Source organism: Cystoisospora suis (genome assembly GCF_002600585.1).
Source record: "Cystoisospora suis strain Wien I chromosome Unknown contig_1408, whole genome shotgun sequence".
Lineage (NCBI taxonomy): Eukaryota > Apicomplexa > Conoidasida > Eucoccidiorida > Sarcocystidae > Cystoisospora > Cystoisospora suis.
Genome location: NW_027154208.1, coordinates 1 through 11182, shown reverse-complemented (window position 1 = coordinate 11182; position 11182 = coordinate 1). Strand labels below are relative to the sequence as shown.

The 11182-nt window shown below is 48.5% G+C and overlaps 2 protein-coding genes across 2 annotated transcripts in view; one reads left to right on the top strand and one right to left on the bottom strand.

Annotated features, from left to right (window-relative positions):
- Positions 1–1187, bottom strand: part of CSUI_003216 (short chain dehydrogenase reductase family protein) — a gene marked incomplete at its 3' end in the record, with an annotated part of 2768 nt that extends 1581 nt beyond the window's left edge. Inside the window, exons 1-2 of the mRNA XM_068063414.1 lie at positions 1085–1187; positions 443–567 (exon numbers count right to left, since the gene is read on the bottom strand). Coding sequence (XP_067924610.1) covers positions 443–567; positions 1085–1172 — 213 coding nt within the window. The 5' untranslated portion in view covers positions 1173–1187. The remainder of the gene's footprint in view (positions 1–442; positions 568–1084) is intronic.
- Positions 1188–7481: 6294 nt separating this feature from the next.
- On the top strand, positions 7482–11182 carry CSUI_003215 (dead deah box helicase domain-containing protein; the record flags this gene model as incomplete). The annotated part of the gene is made up of 1 exon (XM_068063413.1): positions 7482–11182. A coding segment is annotated over one exon (3701 nt), but the record flags the coding sequence as incomplete, so codon positions are not given.

The following is an 11182-nucleotide window of genomic DNA, read 5'->3' as shown; positions in this document are numbered from 1 at the left end:
GAGTTCGATCCTCGGTGCCCGTATTTTCCCTATACTTCTGATGATCTAGCATAACAACTCCATGAAAGAAGATAGTTGCGCATGTCAATGCGTATCTTCGATAGGCTGCGTACGGTTGTGAAGCGTGGACACGTTTTGCGCTGCTCGCAACATTACAGCCCGGTGAGGGGTATTCCAGTCTTTCCTGTGTTACTCCTTTTTCTCTAGAGACACACAAACAAGAGGCAGGCTTCTCAAGTACAGCCTTCTGCACAAGCTATTCCCTATGTGTTAAACAATCCAAAGAAACTGCGGAACTTCTCCGGGAAGGCACCAGCTTGAAGACCGCTCTTGCAGCAGATGCCGAGATGACGACCGGATTGAGTCAAAGGTAGAGGAGAAGGTGATGGGCCGGATACAATTTTGTCTGTTAAACGAGAGAGCCCGGATGCCATTGGCGTACTGAATCAGTTGCTTGCTTTTGTTGCGCCGTGGGCGCATCTCCGGTAATGGAGCTGTCTTCCATTGTAGTAGTAACGTTGCCAGCGGGCGGGTCTTCAAGTTTTTTCAAGAAGAGGGCGTGTTCTCCTGCAACAGAAAACTAGGATAGTGAACGGCCACCGTCAAGGTATCTAGCGAGACAAATGAAAGCCTCGCTTCTTTTCTGGCGAACACCGCTTTCCATGCCACTACGAGTCGCTTCTGGTGGACACCAACACAAACCCGGCAGCAGCTCCCGGCTTCCCTGCAGGCACCTAACAAGTTTTCAGCCCAGGCTTACAGACCTCAACCACTACCAGCAGACCCAAATCCGTAAAGCCCGAGGTACATCGACCGCGTCGTAGGGTGCTTGTAGACCTTGTTCTCTCACAAGTAGGCCGCAGCCCCATAGATTCTCTGGGGCCCCCCAGCCTTTTGCTGCGCTTCTTCCCGGCGTGAGGATTACCGCAGCCCGGTGGCAACCCCGGGTTCCAAGCACAGCAGATATACTTTTTTCTTGCTGTTTACTTCTGCGGTGAACAGTGCTACGAGGCACCCACGGCGCTGCAGTGGCCCTATCAATCAAGAATAAGGCACCAATCTTCTCACTTGCCGGGGGGCCTACCAAAGAAAAGGAGCTGTCCGGCCACAAACTCTTGCCTCGCCTTGCTCCCCTGACACCAACACAGGTCTCTTTCGTGCATCACCCGCATTAAGCAGGTTACCGCTAGCACAAGAAAGGAGACAGACGTGCTGCAAGCCTGCTCTTCCAGGAAAGAAGCTTCACTCCCCCCTCATCACCCGAGGCAGCCCGAAGAGATACCTGGCTGGAAGAACCAGCTAAGAGGCAGGCAGATGCAGGCTGAGCACCCCTGAATGTCTCTCTGGGTGGAACCAGCGCAGACCGCCAGGGGTGCAGCTCACTCAGTATGTTTCCCATCGAACGTATGTTGGTACAAACCCGCTGAAAATCCCTCCTTGTCCCATCAGTTGCAGTAACGGATAGAAACAGAAAAAGGATTCCTCATCGCCTTTCCTCTGTCCACTGCGGTACAAGGCACGCTGGATATGTAGACAGATCGTAGTCGTTTTGTGACAGCAGGGGCTGGACTGGGAGAGACCAACAGACAGCCAACGGCGGTGTGGGCTTTTCTCGTGGTGATTAGTTTGTGCAGCTGTAGACTCCAGCATGATACCTTCAAGCTCAAAACACAGTCTGCCGTTTTCTCGGTCCGTTACGCGGCAACGAGGAGGCGCACTCAGAGGAGCGCCCCACAGATGGTGTCCAGCACTGTCGGGGAAGTCCCTAGTCGTTGTGTGCGTCAACCCTGTCCCGTGGGCGGCCGTGCACAGCTGCGTCGCGAAGCACAGCTCTAGTGAAATGTAACAGTACCAAGCGATAGTAGGGCGCAGATCGGCCGGAGACAGGGTAGCGTTTTACTCGGATACTGTAGGCAAGCAATCACACGCCACGACAGTCGGTCGTACCAGCTGAACCAAGTGGTCAGCTGTGAGCCCGTCTCGAGGCTAGCTACAGCTCAACCGGATACGAGTGAGCAGCCTCTCCTTGGACTGTAAGTCCTTAAGTGACAACCGTGTTCGGAAGAACCGGGGGGCATTCTCGAATCACGTCCACACCTGTAAGGTATTCGCGCGTCTTCGTGGCCACAGTGTTTGAAATCTGTCGCGCTGTCTGCACGTTAGAGAGACCGAGCTCTCTCATCAGTTTGCGTCACCCGAGGTGGACTAGTGCCCTTGCTACTTTGCAGCTGAGATGCTACGAGCTTAACATCAGTGCTCGCTACAGAGCCACTTGATTCAGATGGCTGTACTCTCGCGACTCGTAGAGTCTCTCGACTGGCCTACGTCGATGCTTGCTTTCAGTGAAAATCAGAACATACACAGAGTCGGCCAATCATCCTGGCCTTGCCAGTTAAGTGACAAAATGCTACAGAGACAAAGGACACATGGCACAACGTTCATGTTCCGCGGCCGAGATGCGGCAATAGCTTAACAGGAATCAGTGCTCGCCGTAGTCTAACGGTGCGAAGCTCATTCCGAAATGTCAGAAGAGCATGCAAATGCGACGATACCGCGAAGTCAAGTCTTTGTGGGTAGACAGCCGGCGCACTCTCGGCCTTTGTCATGATGAAACAGTGTCCGCACAAGTGCTGGAGGCAAGAGCATCTGAAGTACTGTGTCGTGCGCTGCATTGCGCTTCCACTTTCAACGGCACTGGTCTCTGCAGGGCCCTTTTGCTCGCAAGACCAGCGTAAATCCAGCCAACTATAGAAATCAATACTAAACAGGAAGACGCCATCAAAACATCCCAGTTGATAGCGTCCGCGTAGGCAGCGTCGCCAGCCGCGACTGTCATGGTAACTCCCAGAATCAACTGGAAGTATGCCATATTCAGGTCCATCGCCGCGGTGACGAACGTGCAGATCCGCTTCGATGGGTCGGAGTTCGTCGCATTTTCCACGATGTGCAGTCCCAGGAGCACCGTCTCCGCCATGCCCAGGAGAACCAGGATCGGCAGCGGCCAAAGCAGAGTTGCCACAAAGACTGCGGGAGTACGCAGATCCAAGCAAAAGTAATTGCACACAAAACTGTGGAAGCTTGCATCGTCGTGAGGACGCTCGTCCGGCGTGCGCCTCACGACGGGACCATCTGCCTCTCTAAAGCAACAAGTGGTGCAGTTGAAGCCAAGCCACGTGACCTACGTGGTTACCTCTGACCCGTTTACTGGTGAAGAAACGAGCATCCCTCTGCTTTTTTTGAGAGGAATCGGTGTACATGGAGGAAAGGGATAGCGGTAACTGTTGAACGGATGACTTCGGAGAATGATGGGAGGAGTCGCAGTGGCAGTAAGAACCGTACCTAGGATCCAGCTGATGATCGCGGCAATGAGGCGTGGATCCAACATGGTGGTGAGATGACAGGAGTTCCTTCTCCAAAGCTCTTGAAACTGGAAGATGGACGGATACATTCAGGGAATAAGGTTTCTAAAAGTTGCGTCGCGAGCAACTGACATGTAGTGAAATCGTTCAATCCGGGTCGCCACATGAAAATAGACGCGGCGAAGAAGAGTGTTTAAGATTCACAACAGGAAAGTGTTCGCTGTTTCGGGTTTCGCACCATACGCAGAGACAAGGCAGCTTTACACCACAGATCGCTGGCGGCAGCCTGTTGCCGTGGTTGGTGTAGCAACTGTGAGTCTGTCGTTGTTGATACACGACTTCTTGGGATACAGCGCGCCGGCACAGCTGGAGCTGAACGTCCTGAGCACGCCGTGAAATACAAGCCAGGTTGGGGTACCTAGGCAACTGAGAGCAATGATCACACTTGGGATAGAGAAACTGTAATCTCTGCTGCTCCGAAGGAAGCCGACAGCAAACAACGGGTCTTCGGAACAGTACAGACTGAGGGGGCAGACTGCCTGTGCTACGCCTGTTTTGACTCCCGCAGACTTCTTGCTATACCGTCTCTCGCAGGGAGTATTTCGAGTGTTCGCGACCATAGTGGGATGACTGTTGAGCTTCTTCAAGTATCCACGCTATGGCTAGCGCTGCTGCTTCGCGAGGCTGCCTGACAGGCCCGCAGCAAAGAAGCGTTCGAAGCCAGATTTACTGCGGGGCGCCAGCAGGACTGTTGCATGCTAAGAAACTACGCTCAACCGAAGGGAGTGCTGGAAGCATGTTAGCACCCCGTCGGAAAGACAGTGGTGGCAAAGAGACCAGCACCATCGGACATTCCTTTTCCTGGTGTGCATTACTGCCTTGATGCCGGCGTCTTCGCGAAAAACTCCTCCGGCAGGCTACTGGAGAGGCTTAAGAGGAGAGGAGAGGAAGAATGCAAGCGTCACCCCTTTTTTGTGTGATGCGAAGAAGAGACAACCTTCGAAAAACGACTTGAGGCGAGTTGCCTTCTGCGTCACGTCCCGAGCAGTGGCCAAAGAAAGAAGAGAATCCGTACAGCAGGAATGACACTACCGCAACTCAGACTGATGCCGAGCAAAGCAGTCGTAAAGAGAACATCAGGAATGAATTCGCTTTACTGTAATCGATGCGTTTGACTGCAGAAACGAGGCAAGAACTGCTTCACTAGATCCCACTGCTGCTGACAATATAAAGGCGCAACGACGCGAGGTCCGTTACACGCTCCGGAAAAATCGAACTTCCGCCCGAACTCACTCAACCCACGCGGCCACGCCACTGCGACCAAGATTCGCCGGAAACTGGTAATAACTCCGCAGAGAGAAGCATCGTGATCCGCGCTCCCACCAAGCATAAACAGCCCTTGAAGGTGCCTTGGCGAAAGATCCACGATCATAGCCGGGTCAGAATTGCCGGATAAGCCGCCGGTTAGGACATTGCAACAGTGTCGACGTACCAGCATCCTTCGTTCAGCACTTTTCTTAACGAGTGAAATGACTGGCCTTTCATTAAGGCCAGTTTCGGTCTTCCTGCCAGCACCCGACTATGGCAACCCGTAGAGGCCCCCTACACTTGTTGAGCACGCTTTTCTTTTTCTCGTCAGATCGTTACACTGGTGGTTCCACTCATTAGGTTACAGGGCTTCTTCTTCTTATCATGGTTCACGCCAGCCATCGGGATGCCGCATGATAGCTTCCCTGCTTCCGTCTGGATTTGTAGTGGGACGAGACCGTTTTAGTCGCAGACCAGACTGGAGCCGGGGCCACACTGCTACAAGTGGGTTAGTGTGTGAAGCCTTCCACAAACAAAGAAAGAAACGGACTTACTTAGCCTGAGCGGTCTCCCCTATCTTGAGGGCTGGTTCTACCGTCAAAAATGGTGGGCACCTGTAGAGTACGGGGAAAGGGAGGACTTTGAAGAGTTCATCGGTCGGTTGCTGTCTACAGCATGCGCACCAGCAGGGAAGGAACAGCCACGACTGCACGTGCCGGGCAGGGCCATTCGTTGCAATGGCCCCGGTGCCCAGGTAGGCAGACCAGACCAGATTGGCCGTGCGAAGGATAGCTACATGAGCTTCTTCGTTTTTGCTGCCTTACACGGTGTAGTGCTACGGATCTAGACGTCAGAGCATGACGATTTCCTGTACACCTCCCCCTTATCTCTCCGTGACGTATTCCACCGGAACAAGCAAAACATTTTTCTATAGTCCGGTAGAAACTTATCCTTACAGAGAACCGGCACGGTTAAGTCCTAAAACCGGACCGGAGTTTCGTAGGAGTTGTAGACTTCTACAGCAAGGGTCACCACTCGTGGAATCCACATGAAAGAGTCAATGATAGAGCCGTCTCATTCCCCAAGGCGTCTACTCCTTTAGCGCACGCTGTCCACCTCCTCCCCAGACAGAGCTGTCGTTACTGGGCAAAGCAACTCTTCCTACGGACGCTTGCCCTAAGCCAGGAACACCGATGCTGGCCGGAGAGGAAGAAAGAAAAACACCACATCGTTCTCATTCATAGTAGACATGTGCATACCTAGTAAACAGTAGGAGAGCGGGGTACCCAACACTACGCCGGTGCGGGCAGGGGAAGTGAAGTCTCTCCCCTCTTGTCTCGATGGGTCATGAAAGCTAAAGATACTGCTGCTGCATGCAGTCCCCTCGCCAACCGATTCTTCCGGCTTTCCTCCCAGACATCTCCCACTAGACCTCTTTGCTATGATTCTCATTCATTCCGTTACCGTTGAAAAACTTAAAGCCTTCCTAGGGAGTCTCTTCAAGCTATGCCTTCTCAAGTTTCTGTTTTCTGTGGCTAACCCCTAACGGACTACATCTCTTTGGATAGTTTTAGTGACTGGCTGGATTCGTAGCAAGACGTAATACAAGCTCGACGCTCCTCTGTACTTCTTACTTGCACCTCTTGTCTTCTTCTCGGTTTGCGCACGATGCAATACACAAGTTCGGCTGTCATTTTCTTTTGTTCCACGTTCCCTGCTTTTCTTTTTTCTTTCAACTTGGAGAATCGTAGTGTGCAAAACGTGTCACACAGCCTCTTCTTCTATCGATAGAACTCTCTCGATCTCGATGGACATTCAGCCCAGCCCCATGTCTTTCTTTTCTCCCAGCATGTCTCACCGCCCAACTGTTTTAATTGCTGCTCTCTTGCGTCAACATTATTCTCAGTTAAAATCTGCGAATTCTCTTCGTTTTCTTTGCAGATCGTTGTCAAAGATGTGACGGAAGGAGTGAATGAATGTCTTTATCAAAATGCGATTCACACCTCTCTTCAAGATTGATCAACTACTCACTTAGTCCAACACCTTCATTTTTCAGTTCTTCTCCTACCCCCCCCAAGACTCCCTAGAAGTCTAATCTTTCATCTTTCGTTTTAGAAAAAGCTGTTGAGAAAAGCTTCCGCTTTCTTCTGTCGAGTCGACAACAACCTAGTGAAGTTTCTCTCTACTTTCTCCTTGATATATTTCACACACATTCACGATAGTGTCTCAGTGTAGATCTACAGAGAGCTATCTATATCTAGATACACATATGTATTTTATCTCAATGTATAGAAAGCTTTCTCTTTCTCTCTCCCTGTGTATAGACTTGTGGCTCCATGTGTATTTCCTTTCAGCCAATAGCTGAAGTTTCAAGGGTATTGATCTTGTCTCGGAGTGTCCCTACATCCTTCTCTAGCCATTCTTTTTCTTCCTCGCACCGTCTGCATGCCAACTTTCTTCTCTTCTTCTTCTATAGGCTCAACAACGAGAAGGGGATCGAAGAAAGATATGAGAAGAAGTTCTCGTCCTATTCTCTCAGGACAATGACTATAGACCATTCAAGCTCTTCTCTTTCTTTTTCTCCTTTATTCACCCTTCTCCGTCTTTGCTTTCTTCATCCGAGAGACTACAGAAGAAAGAAAGAAAGAAAAGACCCATTCTTCCTTTTCATCTTCTTCCTCATGTCCTCTTATCTCGGGGAAAGAACTAGATCAAATTTTGCATGTTCCTCTTGGGAAATGACTGGACGTCTTTCTTTCTCTCTCTTTTCTTCTCTTTCGCTCTTTACTGTTTTGGATCTACTTTTCATGTAAAATGAGCGCCCTCACATCTCGAGTATCTCCTCTTCTGCTTCTTCTTCTTTCTTTCTCTTACAGATCTATCCAAGGTACTCACGCCTTTCATCTGGTATCGAAACCTTCTTCAGCTCTACGATTCAGTCTTCTTTCTTCTTCTTCTTTTTCTCTTTCTCGAGAGGGAGGAGAATACCCTTCGCTCTCTTTATCGCCTTTACCCGATTCTCTCTTCTCTTCTTCGTCTTCCTTGCTTCCTTCCTCTTCTCTTCTTTCTCATTACGAGCATTCTTCTCTCCCGCCTCTCTCTTCTCTCCCCTCTTCCTTCTTCTCGCCATCGAGGTCTTCTGGAAGTCCCTCTCTATCTCTTTGCACTCCTCTCTCTGTAACTTCTTCCTCTACAGGCAAGAATCTTCCCGACTTAGCACCTCGATTCTCGAGTGTACATACACCAGAAAGAAGAATAGCAGCAGCGACAGCAGTATCAGGCTCTTTCTCCTCCTCTCTCGCATCTCTTAGCTTCGTTACGCCATCTCTCCTTCTCTCTCGAATTCGTTCTTTCTCGCCCTCTTCTTCCTCTTCTCCGTCTTCTCCTCAGTCGCATTTCTCTTCATTCTCTTCTTCTCTTCATTCTCGTCCCTTCCTTCTTGCTTTCTTCTTTGAGCCCTTCATCTTTTCTCCTCCTCATTTTTCTTCTTCTTCTCCCTGTTCACTCAGGAAGGCAAAGAAGAACAGTTTCTCTTCTCTTCCTCCTTCTTGCTCTTCATCTTCTTCTCCTCCCTCTACCGGAAAATCTTCTCACGACCCTTTCCTGTCCCTATCTTCTTCTCTTTCTCATCCTACGTGCGGAGGTCTCTTTTCTACTGTGTGTAGTCATTCTTTCTTTCCTTCTCGAAAATCTTCATCTCTTTCGTGTCAAGTCTCTTCTTTTCGCTTTTTCGCGCCCGTCATTCCTTACCTCTCCTCCTCAGTCGTCTCTTCTTCTTCTTCTCCTTCTTCTTCTTCCTCCCTCTCTTCGTTCAGATGCTCCAGGCGGTCTGCTTCCTTTTTTTCTCCATTCGAAGTCAGTGTTAGGAAGACATGTCTTGCTCTGAAAGAGGAGACTAGAGAAGAAGAAGAAAGAGAAGAGGAAAGACCAGCTGTCTTTTCATCTGCTTCTCGTGTGGATCACCTTCATGGAGTTCAGGGAGAAAAAGAAGAAGAAGAAGAAAGAGAAGGAGGAGAAGAAGAAGACGTCGATGTCTCTTTCCTTTTGAAGAGAATAGAAGAATTACCTCGTGCTTATATAGAAAGTTTGATAAGTGATTTCCGAGAGAACCTTCCTCATTTATTTCCTTCAGTGCATGCACTTTTCATACGAGAAATTCATAAGTCTCTAACTCCTCAGACTTACTCTTCTCATGTGGACGATCAACGGGGTGTACTACGTCCACCCCATCTTCAAGCCGTTCACAATGAAAGCGGGGAGGTCGAAGAAACAGCGGGAGAAAGTAGAGAAAGAGATGCTGGGATACTTTCCAAAGATGAAAGACAACCCATAAAAGAAGGGGAACAAGAAGAAGAAAAGAAAGAAGAAGGAGAAAAAGAAGAAACGAAGGAGGAGAAGGAAGAAGAAGAGAATAGAGAAGAGGATGCTGATAGGATGGGAGATATCAATCCTTTACCTACCACTACAATCTCAGATTCTCTTTTCGATGACTTATCAATCTATACTACTTCTCAGTTGAGACTGGTTCTGAAGCTTCTTCTTCAACAAGCGGAAAAGATAGATAAAGAAGAAGAAGCTGGGGGCGAATCAGCATCTTTGTCCTCCTCTTCTTCTTTCCCAGGTGTACGTACACCTGAAGAAGACTCACCATGGGCGTCATCTACTCCATCTTCTCAAGGAAAAGAAACCTCTCATGTAGGATCTTCCTCTTCTTCCTCTCACGTCAGAGATGAGAAAACCTTATGGGAGAGAATAAGGGAAGAAGAAGAAGAAAAAGAAGAAGAAGAGGATTCTTTTTCTTCTCTTTCTTCTTCTACTCCTGTCATCCCACTGAAAGAAGTTTTAGCATCTCGGAAAGAAGTACTTTCCCTACAAGACATTCCTCGATATGAACTTGTAGAGCTTTTAGATAAGCTTTCTCCTTTCATTGCAGCTCTTCCTTTCGATGACTTCTTAAACACGCCTAATGCATACAGCACAGATCAATTGAGAGATCTTGTTGGTATAGGCCTCGCACGGATGGAGCAGTGTACATACACCGCAAAAGATCGCATTATTTTGAATCGCATCTCTCAATGGCAGAAGCGTAGACTAGCTTACATAGAGCAAGTGCAACGAGAGATGAGAAAGAGAGAAGAAATGTCTGGGGGATCTTCTTCTTTGGAGGATGGGAACGAGAAGGATGAAGAGAACGGTTCTTCTGAAGTAGGACAGAAACGCAAGGAGCAAGAGAGTACAGATGGAGATATCGAGAAATGGGGCAGAGATAAAGAAGGAGAAGATTTTGAAGGGGAAAAAAGAGGAAGGGAAGAAGGAGAAGGGTTTGCAAGAGAAGAAAGGAATGCATTAGGGAGAAGAGAGGAGCTAAGAGAAGGAGAAGAAGGCAGCTTAGGTCTTCCTTCTCTCGAGAGACCTCATGATCGGATAAAGAAGAGTGACACGATGATAGCGAAGAAGAATGAGAAAGAGAAGAAGATAAAGACAAATTCTAGGTGGAGAATAGAAGATGAGCTCTCTCAGCTTAACCTCCCAGCGGGGTCAGGCGTCTTGGATGAAAGACAGCTTAGTCGGCTGTCCCTTTCTATGAGCCGCGGTGTGTACGGTGTCAAAACGAAGGTCTTCAAGAATTCTCGAGAAGAGAAAAGCTCTTCTTCTTCATCTCTTAAAGAAGGACAAGAAAATGAGCCAAGAGAAGAAGACAACAGCGAAGAAGAAGAAGAAGTTGACATTGTCGATCTGAGTGGAGATGAACGCCTCTTTCGCATTGAAGATGAAGAAGAAAGGAGAGAGGAAACGAGAAAGAAAGAAGAAGAGAATGAGAATCGAAGAGAAAAAGAGAAAGGAGAAGAAGAAATCGGTATTCTTGACCGTGCTGAGGTGGAAGGAATGTCTTGTGAAGAATTGAGTCTAGTTGCATGGGATATATGTGAAATGGGTACATCGACATTACGAAGTATTTTATCGAACCGTGAGAACGCGGTGTATATACACCCGAATCTTCGAAGCAAAGAAGCTCTTGAGAAACTTGACTGGCGTGAGTTGAGAGACGCTTATACCTCCATGTTACGTAGAATTCAAGGAAATGAAGAGATAGATGTCGTCCAGGGAGAAAGACACATTGTCAGAGAAGATCAGTCTCTCACATCCTCTTCTTCAACTAGCCTATCATCTGAAGACCACGGAGACAAGAAGAAGAAAAAGAGAAAGAAGAAGAAAAAGGAGAAGAAGAGAGATACCATAGAACAACAAGAGATCGAAGAAGACATGTCGATCCACGAAAGGAGGGATAGACAAGAAGACAGAGGAGGAGAAGAAGAACGTGACGATTCCATAGAAGAAGAAGAAAGCCAAGAAATGAACTCTCCTAAGATAGATGAAGATAAAGAAAAAGAAGAAGAAAGAAGAGCTTCCAATGAAGGAAGGAGAATGCAACTCTCCTATCATCCCCAGATACAACAGGCGCCTAGCTCTTCTTCTTCTTTCTCTGATAGCTCTTCTTCTTCTTTCTCTGATAG